The sequence below is a fragment of the Arachis hypogaea genome, chromosome 10, assembly GCF_003086295.3.
Source record: "Arachis hypogaea cultivar Tifrunner chromosome 10, arahy.Tifrunner.gnm2.J5K5, whole genome shotgun sequence".
Taxonomy (NCBI): Eukaryota; Viridiplantae; Streptophyta; class Magnoliopsida; order Fabales; family Fabaceae; genus Arachis; species Arachis hypogaea.
The window spans coordinates 112,014,437-112,034,428 of NC_092045.1; the positions used below are offsets into that span (position 1 = coordinate 112,014,437).

General features: G+C 30.7%; 1 protein-coding gene across 1 annotated transcript; it reads right to left on the reverse strand.

The window, feature by feature from the left end:
- Positions 1-372: 372 nt before the first annotated feature.
- Positions 373-3,735, reverse strand: LOC112716632 (probable auxin efflux carrier component 1b). Its single transcript, XM_025768584.3, has 6 exons — positions 2,180-3,735; positions 1,450-1,726; positions 1,268-1,353; positions 1,031-1,188; positions 859-935; positions 373-772 (listed from the first exon to the last, which is right to left on the reverse strand). The coding sequence occupies exons 1-6, from the start codon at positions 3,294-3,296 to the stop codon at positions 706-708; spliced, it is 1,782 nt and encodes a 593-aa protein (XP_025624369.1). The 5' UTR covers positions 3,297-3,735; the 3' UTR covers positions 373-705.
- Positions 3,736-19,992: the final 16,257 nt, after the last annotated feature.

Here is a 19,992-nt window from a genome sequence, read left to right on the forward strand (position 1 = left end):
GGTGAGGGCTAGAATGGTAGCTAGCACCATAAATCAATCTAGATAGATAGATGATAGCCCTGCGCTGGCTTCAAGTCCCAACAATATTTTTATGGTGTGTGTGGAAGACAGCTTAGCCTTGTGAAATACTATGCTAGATAGTAGAGAGTAGAAAGTAGAAACATCAAGTAGACAAACCCATCAAAAGTTTCTACTGGTTTCCCACTTTCTATTTTTCTACATAGAAACCACTTGTGTTTTCTGATCCATTATTGTTAACTTTACTTTGCATATTGGATATAATAGAGATTCCTCTTCTTGGGGGCTAAAAAAAATAAAAGCAAGCTATTATATAGTAGTATAGTACAAGGGAAAAGAAGAGTGAAAAGGGTGTTGTGGACAAGAAAGAAAACAAGCTTCATTTTTCTCTCTTTTTTTTCCATTAAACCAAGCAAAATATAACAAGAGTGGGGTTCCATAGTTAAAAGGCAAAAACATGCCCCAAGCACAAAGCTTTTCCTATTTAGTAGTAATTAAATTATAGCTATTAAGCTCTCTCTACAAAGACACTTCATTCATTCCCAACTCTGACTAAGCTTCCAAATTCTACATTGTTAGAGGATGGTAAAAAAAAATTACCCTATAATAATATTAATATAACAAAAGGGTGTAAATGTAAATGTAACACCACTAGAATTAGTCATTCCTCCCCTGTCCTCAGCTTCTTCACAGCCCCAACAAAATATAATAAACTAGAGTAATAGGAAGAGCAATTAGCATCCCAAATATAACCCTGCAACAAAATAAACACAAAGGTTTCAGATTTTCAACACATTTTAAGATTACTAACAAGAACAAGATGATGATCAAAGTTCAAACCCTGTGCTTAATATATCAGGATGAACGTTGTATTCCTTAGCAAACACAAAGGGTACAATTCCTTGAGGCAGGGCAGCCTGAAAATATTAACATTACATTGAAGATTATAAGAGTTTAAATTACAGAACAAAACATTCATAATCAAGTTTTTGTTTAAATTATTATTATTTACCTGTACAATGGCAATGTGCAACAAAACTCCCCTGAGTCCTACCACAATTGATGCTACAGCCATTACTGCAGGGCCAGTGAGGAAACGAACCGCCATAGCGAATGAAGCGACCGTGTTTCCGCAGGCAATGATCTTTGGTTGCAATGCCATAAATAGCCCTGCAAATTCCACCAAGGAATTCAATTATCCAACAACTGAAAATCAATCAATGTCATGAGTTTAAAAGAAAAATCATACCAAGGCTAAACATGGCCATGCCAAGGCCTGCATCAGATAGAATTGATATTGATTTGGCAACAATGGCAGGCATAACAACATTCCACCTTCAAAACAACATTAAGAAAGTTAACAATTCCTAAGTCCAAGATTAAAACATTAGTTAAGTATAACAAGAATTAAAATGAGTAAAGATTGCATACTTGAATGAGATCAAAGACCATGTGAGGCCAATTAGGCTAGAGTAAGTGTTGGGATTCCTAACCAGCTTCCTCGAAACCATGATCAAGATGAGTCTTGTCATAACACTAGTAGGTGGCATGTTGGTTGGTTTGGACTCACCTTGAGCTCCATTTTTGGGGTGAAGCTCAGCTGTGGAACTTGAACCAAGCTTTGAAAGCACTGGCCCTTCCTTGTCAACACCATTAGCAACTGTTCTGTTACCAAAGCTGAACTCATCGTGCCCAAACTCTTCATAATCTAACCAAAACAAAGTGGAAAATAAAATACACACCCCACTGAGAACACAAGAAAATGACACACAGTAGCATAAAAGAGACTAATTACTACAATATTATTATTAAAGATTAAAGATACCAACCAAATAATAGGAAGAGAACCAAAAAAAACATGAGAGCCCACAAGAATAGGAGATGTGAACATGAAAAAGGGAATAGAAACAAAACAAAGACCTAACAAACCCCACACACTCCAACTTTGAACACCAACAACCATTTATCTTTATACAAGGGACAAAAGAAACATGCATGGTTGCAAAACAAAAACAGGAAAAGTTCCAAGGGGCAATAAATGATCATGTTCAAATGCAAAATTTAACGCTTAAATGGACATAAACAAAACCAACCAACCAACCAACAACCAAAGACCAAAAACAAGTCAAAAGGAGGGAGAATAGAGCATGAAAAACATTACCTTTCTGGTGAGCTACCCCACCAAGATGATCATTTCCATAATCTCCACCTCTGAAGACATGGATTCCACCTTCTGAGACAGGAGAAGCACTTGAACTCCATACAAACATGTGAAGATCCTTTCCCCCACCATCAGCACCACCACCACCGCCACCTTTCTTCTTGGCCCCAGGACCTGTCACAGGTGAAAAGATCCCTGCACTTGTTGGACCAGGATACACCCCAGCACCAGCAGCATGAGAAGAATACACAGCTCTACCATTTTCCTCATCAAACCCCAAGTTGCCAAAATTTGACTGCCTTGGACTAACATTCCTCCCATTATTGACCATAGAATAAAAATCAGTGTGGTTGAAGCTAGAGCCTCTAGGTGTAGGGTTCCTAGAGGATTGAAGAGAGTATATCTCAGCATTGGTCAAGTTAGAAGCGCGTGGAGTCATTGAAACAGCACCATGTGAACGCCTAGAGAAAATCTCAGACCTTGAACTTGTGCTCTTTCTGACAGTGACGTGCAACTTGCCATCTTCACCAACCTCAGCCTCAGTGTGAAGAGGTTCCTTGCCATCAAGAGAAATAATATCAGAATCAACCTTGAATGAGATAATAGACGCTGCAGTATCAGGGAACTGCTCCACTATGAGTAACCTGGCACCTCTATACTCAAACAAGAACAACATGAGAGTGTACCATATGATACACTGAAGCACCACAATCTGAACCATGAGGCTCCCTGATGAATCACCATACATACCCTTCAACAATGGAATCCCCATGACGAGTGTGTTAGGGAGAGTTGAGAGAGAGAAGAGTGTTATGGACCATTCCAAAGAACCCCTTGAGCTGATTCTAGACCATATTGCAAGCAGCACAAGAACAATGGCTTTTTGGAGTGAGTCTGCAGCAATGAACTTGTAATTCATGGCGTAAGGGTTGTTGGTGGAGATGAAGTGAAAAGAGAGAAGTGGAACTGCAAAGAGAGCAACGAAACGGTTTATGCCGGAGCATTGGTCGGGGCTGAAAATCTTCCACCATTTGACAGAGCCGTAAGCAAGGATCATGGCTACATAGAGTGGAACAACTGCAGTGAGAACATGGTACAAGTCCGAAAGGCTTATCATTTTTGTGGTTGTAAGAGCTCAAAGATGCAGACTTTGCTGAAAAGGAGAGAGGGGCATTGGTGGGTGGCCGGAGATCAGAGGAGAAGAAGGCGAAGCCTTTTCTCCACCATTTTATAACTCCTTTCATGGACACAAAAAACCTTCTAACAATTTCTTTTTATTTTTTTCTCTTTGTATACAAATTTATTTAATTATTATTTTATATTTTTTATTATTATTTTCTTCTCTTTTCTTTTTTCTTGTAATAACATTTTTTTATTTGGTTAAAATTTATGTATAATTATTTTTATATAATAATTTATTATTTAATAATTTTTAATTATCAACCTTATATAAAAATACTTTAGAAAAAATATAGGTAGACAATAAAAATACTAAACAATATGGATAATAGACATATCGGATGTTTATTTCACTAGGTGTGAGGATGGTTATTCTAATATTAAGATTTAGTTAGATAATTTAAAAGTGTAGTATATTTTTAGGTGAATGCTATAGTGCCTTTGAAATTGTGCTTAACTTACTAAAAATGACAAATAGATAATATTTAATAAATTTTAAATATTTTAGTTTTTGTTTTAAATATTTTATTTTTTATGTTTAAGAGAAAGTTAGACAATTTAAATACCATAATAAAAGACATCATAAAACTCACTATATTTTTATTTGATTAGTGATCGTTCATATTGTTCAAAAGAGTCATTAGTTACTTAACATAACTCAATACTTTATTATATGTGAATTTTGTTGTCTCTATTTTTTAGATAACAAATGTTTTTAATTTTTTGTCCTTATTAAATATGTGCATTGTTTACTTAGCCATTACTAATTAGTGATTACCAATCATAAATCAGCAGAAAAATTATCACTGAAATATAAATTAGTTAAAGACAAATATGATATTCAACAAAGTACCTAATCTAATAGGATTATTAAATTATAGTATTGTTGTAAGGATCAAAGCGTTTAAGTTATCCTAATACTAGAGAAACAAAAAAAATTAAAAATTGTTTTATTTGTTAATTATTATAATAATTAATAAAATATTAAATAAGACAAATTATAGTTATTTTTATTGATTTTTTTTATTAAATATTTTTGTTTATTAAACTATTCTTTTCATTATTTAACGAAAAGTTTTATAAAGAGAGAGGGGGAATAATCAATTCTAATATAAATTTCTTCCATTAAAAAAAATATTGTAATATTTTTTTTCGAAAAGCCATCTTTTCTTTGGCAAGTTGGCAACCTTTCTTACTAGAGAGTAGAGGCACACATTACTGTAAAAAAAAAAAAAAAAAAAAAAAAAAAAAAAAAAAAAGACAAAAAAAAAAAAAACAAAAAGGCAAGAAGCATATCGAGTGCAAATATTGAAAATTTGAAATATATATGAGAAAGAGAATTTATAGAGTCCTTACCCGAATTTTGTTGGGAGCTTTAAAAATGTGTCTATTTTTTCCGATGGTTAGTTATAAACTTGACCTAAAGTGAGCAGAAAAGATACAAATAAAATATAACTTTTTGTTATATATATATATATATATATATATATATATATATATATATATATATATATATATATATATATTGACATTATCATAAAAAATAACGATTAAGAATAGAACATCGTTATTAATCTAAAAAAAAAAAAAAACAGGAACTAAAATACCATATCTAATACAAGCTCTAACACCAAAATCAATAAAAAGAGTTAAAATCAATGAGTCCAGTGTAAAATCACATGTAATAATACGAGTTAATACTCAAAATGGCCCCTCAAATTTGGATAAAGACTCAATTTGACCCCCGAAATTTTAATTGACTCAATTTGAACCCCCAAATTTGAATAAGTGACTCACGTTAGCCCTTCTGTTAATCTCCGTTAACGGCACGCTTACCTGAAACGTTAAGTGACACGTGGGCTTGACGGTGGGCTTATTAAACGATGTCGTTTTCTCCTTGGCGGGTAATCTCTTCTCAAACGACAGCGTTTTTCATGCTAAGGTTAAAATTCAACAACACCAATGATCAAACCAGTCAAAATAGGGAAACTCTTCTTCTTCTTCTTCATTCTCTCACATGCAACATACTGTGGAAGATCAATGTCGCTGCTAGTGTAGGGTTCTCATTTTGTCACACGCGTTCTCGTTTGCTAGCACGAGAAAGAAGAAGCTGCGAACCACTGTTTCTTCAAAGAAGGTTAGTAACGCAAGAATTCTATATTTGGGTTCAATGTTATGTTTTCTGTCTTCTCTTAGTTGGGGTTTATAGGCCATTAAATTGTGCTCTATTTGATACTCAAATGGATTGGATCCATTGTGAAAGAAGATAGTTTTAGTTATTGATCCTCTTCTGTTAGGGTTTTTTTTTCTTTTAAAAGACTAATTATGATTAACGTTAACTATGTTACAGAGAAGAAAGGATATATAAATTAGAGTTGAATCATTTTTAGAAGAGTTAAATCATTTGTTTCTGACATATTTATACTAAACATGCTAGTAAGGATAGTTATGACTTATGAGTACTGGCACTTAGCTTTGAAATTATGTACTATAGAGTACATATAGAGTACAAATTCAACTTGTTTCAATTTGAGATGTTTAGTTTTACTGTTAGTATTTTACTTCAACGCTTCTAAACGATTCAATTTTGAAAATATAAAATGAAAAATTCATGAATGAGTAAATAGATTATGCTTGTCAATGTGATAATGCAGAGCTGTTAATTATGGACAACACAAAATTGTGTAGCTGTTGTTACACGGATAAATTTTATATATGAATTTTTATATTTTCTGTTCTGAAAAAATATTGATTGGCATGTTAATGTAGAATTATCTGATGCATGATATGAAAGGGCTTGGATGTTGAAGTTAATTTGTTAATTGTTTGAATTATATTTTCACTGAGGGATTACTACAAGGAGCTCGGTTATGCTGACATTGTTGAATGTTGGTGGCTTATTCCTGGGAGACCTTTCTGGATTTGCTTCTGTTCCAGACCAACGAAGAACAGGACGCATTCCACAACCACACCACTGTGGAAGCTTTCCAGATCTAGCTCGATTTGGATTCCTTTCCAAACTTCCATGTGAATGAGATCTGTTGCAGCTTCCGGAACCTTGGCTGGTGCTCCTCATCATCTTCTTCAACACCCAAACAACGATATCAATTTGAGAATTTGGCACTTGTTAGGGTTTTATATTCATTATAATGGGGGCTAAATTGAGTCTAAAAAAAATTTTCCTACGTCATCAACGTTTAATAAGGCCACCTGTTAAGCCCACGTGTCACTTAACGTTCCAGGTAAGCGTGCCGTTAATGGAGATTAACAGAAGGGTTAACGTGAGTCACTTATTCAAATTTGGGGGTTCAAATTGAGTCAATTAAAATTTCGGAGATCAAATTGAGTCTGTATCCAAATTTGAGGGGCCATTTTGAGTATTAACTCGTAATAATACACATAATTCCAAAATTTTCATCTTGATATATTTGGATCTAATCACATTACAATAAATAAAGGTTTTCTTAACGATCAAAAATTGCTTTTAAATAATATAAAATAATCTGTTTATTGCATATATATATATATATATATATATATATATATATATATATATATATATATGTATGGTGAATGCTATCCAACCCCTCTAAAATAACATGTAAGTTATCCTTTATTATGTGTCACATTGTAATTGGTCCTTATCTTAATCATAGTTAAGTTATTTTATAATTTATTATTCTTAAAATATTAAAGCTCCACTTCCGTTAATTGACTCCTCCATTTTTTGTTCATCACTTCATCACCTAGATTCGGTCCTTTCAAGAAACACCAACGTCATCGCCATCTACTGCCTTCCCACACAACCTCTATTTCTTTAGTGCATCATCCCTTAGTCACGTCGTTGAATTCCGTCCCCCATAACTTGTCCTTCCCAGTATAGCCAGCGCTTCTTTTTGCCATATATCACTGTTTATCCATATAATTAATGGTTAATTTTAGTTATTAAATTTTTTTATTAAAAAAATATATCTTTATTTAATTACGTGACGGAACATATATTTATATGTAAAATATAATATAATAAAATAAATCTATTCAAAGTATTTAAAAGTATAATTAAAATTATGAACATATAAATATAATAATAAAATTTGTACTCCAAACAAATAAACATATTTTTTTATCATACATATATTATTTAAAAAATAAATATATTATTAAAATTAATAACAGAAATTTAAAATAATAAAATTTAACTTTCTTACCGTATTTTTTATAGTATTTTTATTTTTTTAATTTTTAATTTATTAGTACTTTATTATTTAATTAAAAATTAAACAAATTATTTTTATGAAAAATTATTTTTTGTATTATATTAGAGAAGAGACCAATATAGCAGTTTAAAAAATAAATTGTATAAATATTTAAGAGATAAATATGAAATACATACCTAAAATAAATAAAACAGATAAAATGAGAGTACTATTAAAAAATGAAGAATTATTTTTGTCTTGTTTTATTTATTTTAGGCATGTATTTCATATTTATCTCTTAAATATCTATCTATATAATTTACTTTTGTATTTAAAAATTTTAATATTATCTATTTTTTATTTAAAAATCATTTTTACATTATTTTTTAGACTATTATATTGGTCTCTTCTTTAAGATAATACAAAAAGTAATTTATCATAAAGATAATTTATTTAATTATTAATTAAATAATAAAGTACGAATAAATTAAAAATTAAAAAAATAAAAATACTATAAAAAATACTTGTAAGAAAGTTAGATTTTATCATTTTAAAGTTGTGTTATTAATTTTAACAATTTATTATTTTTTAAAATAATTTATGTACAATAAAAAATATATTTTTTCTGATTTTAATTATACTTTTAAGTATTCTAAATAGAGTTATTATATTATATTTTACATATGAATATATGTTATATCGTGTAATTAAATAAAGATTTATTTTAATAAAAAAATTTAATAACTAAACTAAACATTACTTAGGTATGTATTTCATATTTATCTCTTAAATATTTATACAATTTATTTTTTAAACTGTTACATTAGTCTCTTCTCTAATATAATATAAAAATAATTTGTTTAATTATTAATTAAATAATAAAGTACTAATAAATTAAAAATTAAAAAATAAAAATACTATAAAAAATACGGTAAAAAAGTTGAATTTTATCATTTTAAATTTTTGTTATTAATTTTAATAATATATTTATTTTTAAATAATATATGTATGATAAAAAAATATGTTTATTTTTTCGGAGTACAAATTTTATTATTATATTTGTATATTCATGATTTTAATTATACTTTTAAATACTTTGAATAGATTTATTTTATTATATTATATTTTACATATAAATATATGTTCCATCACGTAATTAAATAAAGATATATTTTTTTAATAAAAAAATTTAATAATCAAATTAACCATTAATTATGTGGGTAAGCAGTGATTCACGCGAAAAAGAGGCACTGACTATACTATACTGGGAAGAGAGGTTGTGTAGGAGGGCATGGCGATGACGTTAGCGCTTCTTGTCACTAACGCGACGGTGCTTGGAAGGACCAAATCTAGGTGATAAAGTGATAAACAAAGAAAGGAGGAGTGGAATGTGCTTCAATAGACGGGAGTGGAGCTTTGATATTTTAAGAATAATAAATTATAAAATCACCCAACTATGGTTAAGATAAGGACCAATTACAATGTGACACATAATGAAGGGTAATTTACATGTTATTTTAGAGGAGGTTGGGTAGCATTCACCTATATATATATATATATATATATATATATATATATATATATATATATATATATATATATATATATATATATATATATATATATATATATATATATACTACAAGACTCTATTATTTCTATTCTGTTTATTAACCATTTTTTATTTGTCTCCACAAAACATATTTACTATGTGTCTATATTTAATGTTTTATATTTTTTGTTACTTGGACTCGTTTTTCGTTATGATATGTGATACGGTATTTAGATCGTTTGACTCTGATTTTATTTAACTTCTAGAGTAGTAAAAAGCTCTCTATTATTACACTAAAAAAATTGAAAGACAAAACAGAGCATGGGTTTTTTTAAAATAATTTTAAATTTTAATCATTGATGTATATTTTAAAAACTTAAAACGTGCTCCTTATGTCACGTACAAAAATAATCTCACTTTCATATACTACTAACATCTTTAACATGTTAAAAATTGATATAATGCTTTTTCCCATAAACGAGTATTCACACGATTAAAATTAAAAAGATCAAGTCATAGATTATGAAGAGTTTTAACTTTTAATTGATCGCAATTTGCATGGCATTAATTTTTTTTTTTAAATCTTATCTTCCGACCCAATAAGTGAGATAGTTACTCATAAATATGTTGTTACATACATGATACCTGTTCATACCCTGGTCCAATAATAAAGGTCCAGGATCAAGTAAAAGACCTAATTTCAAGGGTTGGGCCTCACCAGTACCAATCTATATCTTATGAAGTCGGTACTCATCACGACCTGCTCTAAAGAAGTCGGGAACGAGATTAGCTGGCGGATAAACACTCATTCAAATGAGTAACTGCCCCTAAAATCTCTCTAACCACTTCCACGAGCCATATCTTAACCTTCCTAAGATAATGGGACGGTTAACACCCTAAAAATATGGCACTACTCCAACGGTGGTTATTGGTTCACCACTATAAATACACTGACACCCCTCAAGTATCTCTAAATCCAATACTCTCTAGACCTGCTCACACCCTTACTAACTTAGGCATCGGAGTGTTTTGCAGGTACTACCCCCATCCCTTCGTACAAACAAGTCGGACGGAGTCTCCCGAGTTGCATACCCATTCGGAATCCTCCTCCTTCACACATTTGGGCCAACCGACGCCATCCAGCCCATCAATCTCCGGTTACCCACCGTAACAATACCAAATTCAATTTTTTTACATTTGTTTATTGGGTTATATTAGGTAATTAATAATTTTTTAAATAATATGAATAATAAATTTTAAAATTGACCCAATTCAAATAAAATACATTACATTTCAAATTACTCCCCTGTCATAAAAAAAATTACTCAACTAAATTTTAATATTAGAATAATCATTCGTATATTTAATGAATTGAACATCCGATATATCCATTATTCACGTTGTTTAATATTTTTATTTTCTATCTATATTTTTTTTATTTAAATAGACTAATGAATTAATTATTAGACCATAATAACTTAATTATTAAAATATTTTATTTTAAACAGGATGAAATGTAGTATTTTTTAAAAATACAAGATCATAAATTAGTAATAATAATTTCACTATAAATTCGTCTTTCAAATTGAATAATGTTACATGATCAATAAATATTATTATTTTTAGTTAACAATAATTTATATCTATATTACCAAATATTTTATATACAATAAACATATAATTTATACATATATTTATTAAAATTTTACACATATAAATTAATATAATTTATACTTAAATTTTTCAAAATTTATAAATATAAATTAATAAAATTTATTTATTAAAAATAATTTAATATTTATACTGATTAAATAATAACAAAAAATACTAAAAGTAAAAATTTCTATAATATGATGACTTCTTTTATTTCCAACCTATAATTTTGTAGCGGAAAAATTCGCATTTATCGCTTCAGCATGATAGAGTCAACGTTTAGGTGGAACTTTTGGACTTAGACTTGTATACGCCAACCAATCAACGTCGAAAAAAAAATAAAAAATAAAAAAGCTATACGTCAGGTTGTTTTATTTTTGTAATGGAATCCAGAAAATTCGGGGTACATGTTTTATGAAGAATAAGTGAATAACTTAAACGAAGTCACTTAAATCCAAATGCATCTAGATATATCCGTTTTGGATTGTATTATTATTAGTGGTTAGTTGAAAAATATTATTAACTAATAACTTTTCTTTATATTTGTTTATTTAAGTTAATATTAGTTAATATTTTATTTTTTTCCTATAAATGGTAGATTATTCATCATAGAATTTCCGTATTATAATAATATATTAGTAGAGAGATACGTACCTATCGACTAATCTAATCAAAGGAGTTGTTTTTAAGTGTAACAAATTAAAGGGTTTTGCTACTTAATTATGCCTAAGAAGTAAGGACTTTGGTTAAAAAATTTTAAATGGAAATTTTATTAACAAATAAAATTGTTAAATTAGTAGTGATGTTGATTAAATTAATATCTTAACTAATATCCCAAAATAGAAATCCTAAAGACATCAATTAAAAATATCTTATAATAAATGCCACTTCGTTGATTAAATTTCATCTTACAGAAATTAACACTAGAGATGAGTTAAATGAGTTTAAAAAAGCGTGATGCAACAATATGATCATCATCGCATATTGCTTAAATTTTTACACATCGCAATTTAAGGAAAAGTAATCATATTAATGATTTGGCTCAGTTTGTAAGTGCATAATTGATTCATAATTTAATGGGTCGTCTTAGTATCATAATGTATTTAATTCATGGTGGCGATTGATTCCTATGACATGATATAAAAGGTGGTTATAACTTTATAATAATATTATAAAAAAAATAAATAGATCATTCACCTGTTCATCTGTGAATATTTAAATTTTTGAAAATTTAAAAATATATTTAAATTTTTAACTTTTTAAAAATTTGAACATATTAATTTTTTAGTCTAATTTATCTTATTTTAAAAATTTTTTTACGTGTGTATCTGTATATCAATCAAGTTAGTATAATAAAAATCACGTTTGATTTTTTTGTTGAGTCTGACAGACTCAAGTGAAAAGAAGAATTGATGTGTTTAAATTTTGAAAAAGTGAAAAATTTAAATATATTTTTAAATTTTTAATAATTTAAATATCTATAGACCAAAAGTTCAAAGACTTATTTATCTTTTTTTCTAATATTATTCATAGCTTATAAGTCAGACTACTACTAATTCAATTGAAAATTGTAATAAAATGATGGGTTAATTAAGATTTTTATTCTTAAGGTATAGGTTGAATTTTTTTTTGTCATTGATCTTTTTTTGTATATAAAATTGTCCATAAGAATTAATTTGGTTTTAAAATCGTCTTTATCTTAAAAATCAAAATTGTACGGAAGTGGCAGCAAAAGTAAAGACAAAAATACTCTTTTTTTCTTTTTTTTTTTTATAATTTTTTGTTATGCGTAATTAATCCAGAATTTTAAAATTTAAGTAAAAAGGACGATTTTAAAGCTTGATTTTAAACTTTAGGAACGATTTTATATGCAAAAAAAGTTATGGACGAAAAACATTTTCAACACAGCCAGTGGAATAGATAAGAATGAGATTGGACGAAAAGGTCTTGTCAATAAAATTTCCATTTATCCGGCATAGGTAGGAATCCATTCAAAAATGTATAGACCAAAATTATATTTAACTCTATGATAATTATATTTCTTATTTTATGTAGAGCACATTAGCATTCAGTTTAATTATCTAAAAAATTGATTTAATCTTTAATTTATTGTTGATGCAGAAATTTGTGGATGGCACATTAAAAAAAAATAAGAGAAAAAATTGATAAGAGTCATGAAAGTGAAAATAGCAAGTTAGGAGGATTGGTCACTTAGAAAGAAGAGATAAAAATAGACTTTTGATTTTTTTGTTAATTCAGTTGTAATAGCTTTTTTGATATAACAATGTTAGTGTCTAATCTTCATCTCTTTCTTCAAAAGCACCTTCTTGCTCTGCTTCTCATGTAGCATCTTTCAAAAATATTGACCTAAATTTTTTTTTAATTATAGAAAAAATTTCAAATGTCAGTCATTTTAATTTATATTAGTCATCGCTTAAAACTAATCGTTTAAATATCTTAAATCTAATAACTTAATATCTTATTTTTATTAATATTTTTAAATATTACTGGTAAAAAAAAAAAATACTAGTCCTTTAGTATTGCTCACTAATTATTATTTGAAATGAATTATGTTTTCTAACTATTACAGTCGTCGAATGCGTTTAGATTTAGTGTTGGATTTGTCTAAAAAATCAACCAATAATCTGTTTATTGTTAGATTTAGCAGCGTAATAAATATTACGGTATAAATTTCGCTAGTAAATAATTACCAGCAAATTTTTTCTGTCAAAATTAGCGACAGAATATAGATAGTAAAATAATACAATCCTATGAAAGTTACCGTCAAATTAATCCGACGATAACGTTGACGCCATGTTATTACGGACAAATTTTTTTTTGAGATTTTAAAAAAAATGGGTTGTTATCGTCGGTAAATTCCGACGGTAATATTTTTTACTTTTTTTACATAATCATTTTTTGTTTATTTATAGCGTACCCTTATAATAGCATAATTGAAATAGTGCTTTACATAATCATGTAAACTTGATGTCAGATATCAAACGTACAAGGTAAAAATACAAAATGATGATAATTGATATATTTGAAATAGTGTTAATTATATTACATTCTTCTCAAAATTTGATAAATAATTATACATATCATAGTACTATATTTACATTGACCCTATTCATATTCATCATCTTCTTCCAATGGTTCACCATCCTCCTCCTCTGGGGTAGTTTCCTGATCATCGAACTTGTCTAACTGTTCTTTGTCGCCGTTGACCCCGTCTTCTTCTTGAAGATCATCGTCCTGTTGTGGTAGTGCGTCGTCATGTATTCCAAGGTCAACGAGGTTACTCTTGGCAGACCAGTACATTATAGGTGGATGTATCCAATAGAAAGGTTAGCTTGCTAATAAACCCCCTTTAGTACATTCACATCAATTAATTGTGTATGTATTGAGCGTTTTATTGTATTTATATAAAAGGTATTTAGGATGTCTGAAGCAATATGTTCGTAATCGGGCACAACCGTAAGGCTCAATTGCAGAAGGCTATTTATCTGAGGAAATCCTGACTTTCTGTTCTAGGTATTTGGATAATGTTGAGACTAGAATCAACCGACCAGGGCGAGTTGATGATGAGCCCGTCGACGTTCTTCATAATTTAGGGGAAAGTATGTTCCCAGCTATTGGAAAAGCAGTAGGGGCTGTTTCGCATTTCAAACTCACTCCAATGGAAAAATATTAAGCTCATCGTCATGTGCTAGTCAACTGCGATGTCGTAGTTCCGTTCTTTGAGTAAGTATACGCATGTATTTCTAGAACACCAATATTACTCTTTTCTCCGCCTGACTAGTTGGACTAATTTTCTTCTCTCCAATAAAGTACATTTAGGAAAAAGACAAAGCGAAGCTTGCGTCATCAGACAAGGTCGTAAGCTAAGATAGATAGTGTCGTCCATGCAGAATTTTCTCGGTGGTTCAATCATCAGGATGACAGAATACTAACCTGACCAATGTTTTTTTAGTCTGGAATTAGTATTATATGAAAACTGATTTTAAAATAAAGCATGAATGTTATGTGGTTCCAGGTTCTAATGTAAAGTATGCTTCAATCGAAAGACCTGCAGTTGCTTGCGTGCGGTTCCATGATTCAGGCCAGACGTTTTGGAGCGTACAATGTTAACGGGTACAAGTTTAGAACTTTAACAAAGGAAAATGGGATGAAAACACAAAATAGTGGAGTATATGTATCATTTAATACAAGAAGTTATACAAGCATGCGTGACAATAGAGTGGCTATTGGTGGTGTTCCGTATTACGAAAAAATTATAGACATAATTGAATTGAATTATCGCTGTTCCTTCACAGTGATATTGTTCAAATGTGTTTGGGCTGATACCACTACCAGTAGAGGCATCAAACAAGACTATTTGTGACTTACCAGCGTTAATTTCTCTCGTCCAATACACACTGGTAATCGTGAAGAAGATGAACTGTATATATTGGCATCAAAAGCTCAGCTTGTATACTATGTGGAGGATGAAGTAGCTAAGGAATGGAGTGTTGTAGTTCATGTGAAACCAAGGGATTTGTATGACATGGGAGAAGAGAATGAAGAAGTTGAAGTTGATTTTTCTCCACATCCAGGGTTGAACATGTCAGCAGAAGATGACATTGGAGATTTACTGTTGACAAGGGAGGAAGATATGGAAGACCTCATAGAAAATCCCTCAGAGAATTTCGATGATGTCGCGTAATGCTTTGTATGAAGCATTTTAATGTAATTTAAAAATGATCTTTCTGTCATAAACTAAGTTAAATAAACTCAGTGTTGTACGTTGTTTTCTTTGGTTACTTTATACTTGTGTAGTTCTTTTTTGTCAGTTAAATATGTGTGTTAGTGTGAATTCTCATGAGTAAAAGCAGACTTTTTTGTTCTTTCAACGATTTTAATACGGAAAAGTTAGTTTACGTTAAATCTTTATTCCTTCTACAGTTGTTGTTTTTCTTAGGGTTGCATTTTTTATAATCTTGCTATGTATTACGCAATATAATTTCACTAGTGATACGTTTTGAAAATAATAGTGAACATAACATGATGGTGAAACAGGATCAATGAAAAATGAGGACTTTTCGTCATCCTCTGCAAGCAACAATTGCTACAGAGCTTCTGTTTAAGAAAATTGCCCAAACTACAAACAAAGGTGATGGTAATTGTCAAAAAGTTGTGTTTAGTTTTAAAATTGTCTTAGCATCTTGTAGTTTGGTTGTTTTTCTAAGTTAGTATTTAATGACTCCAGAGTTCTCAATTCCTTCTATGTATACTCATTCTGTTATGTGCATGTTGATATTTTTAGTCGTACCTGAATATTCCGGAGAAATAGCTCCTGACAGTCTAGACGGAGAAGAGTTTGATTCAGAAGACATTTTAGATGATGTATCCTCTGTCGCAATCGATAGATCCATGCAGTTTGATCTGAATAAGGTTCCGGATGAAGAGGATGAAACTTTAGAAGACCAACAAGATAAACAAGATGATATACATGTTAAGAAAAGGTGCTTTGATCTGAATAAGATGCCATGGTATGGAGATGAAATATCAGATCATCGGCAACGTGAAGCCCATAGATCCATAACAGTGTATTTTTTGCCAGGTCAATACGATGTTGGAGAGAAATTTTGATCTTTTATTATAACAGTTACGCTGATTTCCTTAGTTTAATGATTTGGGTCGCAGTTGTACATGTTTATTCTTGGTTTAAGTTTAGTAAGGCATAACTTCAAAGAGGAGTAACTTTGATTTATGCTCTCTAGAACTTTATTTTAACTTCATAAATATCAGAGTTTGATTTTATTTTCTTCTTTTACATCCATGATTGAATGCAATTTTTAAATGCCAATAACGTAATCAAGAAAATCTTAGTGGTAAATTTGTTCACATGAGTTAACATATAAAGGTTACAAGTAACTTGTGAACTTTTTTATCGTAAAACGAATGTAGAAAAAGTGTTACGAGTTTAAGTAACAATGATTTAAGCATATGTAGCTTTAGATAGTAGTCTTCACTTAACTAGATTATACCCAGATGGTTATTTCTAAAGAGAACAATGCAATATATGGTAACACGCATTTTGCGGCGGTTTAAACGTAACCGCCGCAAAATGTCTAACAATAAGTCACTGGCGGACATATCGCGGCGGTTTTCAAAAAGACGCCACGAAATGCAAATCAGACCGGTAATATAGCGGCGATTTTCTTCAAATCGACGCTAAATGTAAGCCTGACAGCAATATAGCGGCGGTTTTGTTACCGCCGCTAAATATCGACCTGATTGCAGCCCCAACCTCTAACCGCCGTTATATGTGCCGCAGTTTGTCTTTTCGCGGCGATTTTACAAAACCGCTGCAAAATAACCGTCGCTATCTTAAGGAATTGTTTTAGTGATAGCTAAGGATAATCAGCTCATTGGTATCAACCACCATTTTTGAAGGAGTTGGATCATCAATCTGGTAAGGTTCCTGACCCTCTGTCCTATCATCAGACTCGATGCAGTCACTTGGCTTATTCTTAACCACAACCACCTAACTAGACTTGCATGAACCCAGATAAGACAAAAAGTACACATGTCGTGCATTTTGAGGTAGAATAAAAGGACCGCAATGTCTCTATTTTCTGGTTACATTAACTTCTGTGATATCATAGTCCTTGTATTTTTGTGTTCGTTATCATGAACTTGGATCATACCATTCACATTTAAACACACACACCTTGTACGTAGTGCGACAAAAATATTCTAATTCAATTATGTTGTATAACACACCAAATCAATAAGAATGATCACTACCTGAAACTCTACGAACCCAAACTCCGGTGTTATTTCTTTTCTTCCCAATCGATCACTGTAAGGTATGGAACCCATATCTATTAACAATGTATATCGGGTAGCCATAAACTAGTTCAGAATATGTTGTGTCAGATAACACGTTGACATATTCTCTGGACCAACGTGAAAAGTTGTTCGATGAGGTATCAAAATTTGTCTTTTGGAATTAACCCATATGATAGGATATGATAAATAAGTTTTGATTAGATTAAGAAGTTATATTGTTACTGATTGAAATATTTACGAGAACTTAAAAAACTCACATGAGGTACGGTAAAATTTGGTCACAGTTAAGCAACACATGCAAATGGCGACATCGATTTCCTTCTTCTCTAACCAGTAGTCACTGCCCACACTTATTGCAGCTCTTTCCGAAACAAAGATTAGGTATGTTATTCCATCCGACGATGATTCTCTCCTCTCATTGTTCCTTACAACCGTTGTTCTACGTGATTCAATATGAGGCTGAAAATAGGATAAGCAGAATGTGGTTGCTTCCTTAGCTAGAAATGCTTCGCATATGCTGCCTCAATCTGAGCCATGTTTTTTTACAATGCGATTGAATAAACCAACTTGAATGGGTACATCCACCAAAATTGGACCGGCTCACATAGTAGTGCTTCAAATGGTAGGTGAACTACTAAGTGTTCCATAAGGCAAAAAAGGATGGAGAGAATATCCTCTCTAGCTTACTAAGTATGATGGGAATATTTTTGTCCTTGACTGTGAGATCATTAATGCTAAGTTTGGTAGCACATAACTCCCTAAAGAACTCACTTATTTATGTGAGAAATTTTCAGATGTTAGTTGGAAGTTCTCTGAATGTGACCGGAATTAAAGTATTCATAAATATGTGACAATCATGACTCTTCAATCCAACAAGTCTTCTCTGTGACACAGTTTGCACACCTGCTCAAGTTTGAGGCGTAACTATCAGAAAACTCCAATCCCCTAATCTACCTACAAATATTTTACATTTGCTCTTTTGTTTGAGCGAACACCGCCTTTGGTTTAGCCCACCTCTCGTTATCAAGTCTCTTTAAATTTAGATCTGGCCGCCAACAAATGTCCATCAAGTCTGACCATGTCTTATCGTTATCCTTTGTTCGCTCATCATCCATTACTGTATGCATGATATTATCGAACACGTTTTTCTTAATGTGTATCACATCAAGATAATATCGAACTAAGTTGTCTCTCCAATAAGGCAAGTCACAAAATATATTCTGTTTAGTCCAATTATACTCCCTGCCATATCCTAGAGGTCTCAAATCTGCCCCGTTTTCAACGATCCTTGGAATTCTACTGACACGATACTGACGAAGGAAAATCATCAGTTTAGAATTTTCACAAAAATAGTCTCGTTGAAGTATAGATCCAAACCTACAATCAACCCTTAATAAAAGTTTAATTTTGTTTGTCACTTAAGTCAAATTAATAAAAACTGAGAGTATTTAAACCTCGGGTCATCTCTTAAGAAATTGCAGGAAAGTGTGCATATTATTGATTATGAGATATTTTGGGGTTTTTGGAATGATGAACAAGAAATATAAATTGCAAGAAAGTAAAGCAAACAACTAAGATAATATAAATGCTAAAAGACAGTCATGGTAAGGATCAGGAATCAAGGCTTCCTATCTAGATCATTGACCATACTATGGTAATTACAAAGGGATAATTCAATTTAGTTTTTCCCTAATATCAGAGGGTTAAGTCAAGTGGACTTAATTAATTTTAAAATCAACTAACAACTCTAAATCACCAATGATACTGGACATCAATGATATCAAGGCACCTAAGTCCTCAATCACAAGCCAAGATTATAAAAATCTACTCTAAAATCCAACCAAGCATTTTATTAAACACTTGGAAGGTATAAAAGAAAAGCATGGTAAAATAGTAAGAAATGTAAAATCTAAAGCTACCAAATGTAAGATAACAGTAATAACAACTCAATTAAACAATAAGAAACATAAAAAGGCATCATTTGCATTAAAGAAAATGAAAATCAACAAGAGTTTGATAACATAAAGTAACCAAATACAAGAAATAACAAGTAAAACTAAGGAAGCAAGAATGTAGTAACGAGAAATTGCAATGAAAACTAATTAAATCAAGACAAGAAATAAAACCTAAACCTAAGAAGAATTTGATCTAATATACCCTAATTCGAGAGAGAAGAGAGAGCTTTTCTCTCTAAAATATGACCTAAAACATATTTTAAACTAAAACCTAATTGCTCTCCCTTCATCCTTCTTGAATTTGGCCTCTAATAGCTTCATAAATGAGTTGGACTAGGCTTTGACAGGTTCAGAAATTGCCCCCAGTGTCTTCTCATTAACGAGTAACGTGATCGCATTCGTGCGTATACATGCCTGACCATGCGTACGCATGGCTGTAGA

Coding starts and splice junctions, on each gene's coding strand:
- LOC112716632 (XM_025768584.3), bottom strand. CDS start 3,296: ATGATAAGCCTTTCGGACTTGTACCATGTTCTCACTGCAGTTGTTCCA. Junction 1,727..2,179: donor TGGGGTAGCTCACCAGAAAG/GTAATGTTTTTC, acceptor TGTTTTGGTTAG/ATTATGAAGAGTTTGGGCAC. Junction 1,189..1,267: donor CATGGCCATGTTTAGCCTTG/GTATGATTTTTC, acceptor TGGAATTTGCAG/GGCTATTTATGGCATTGCAA.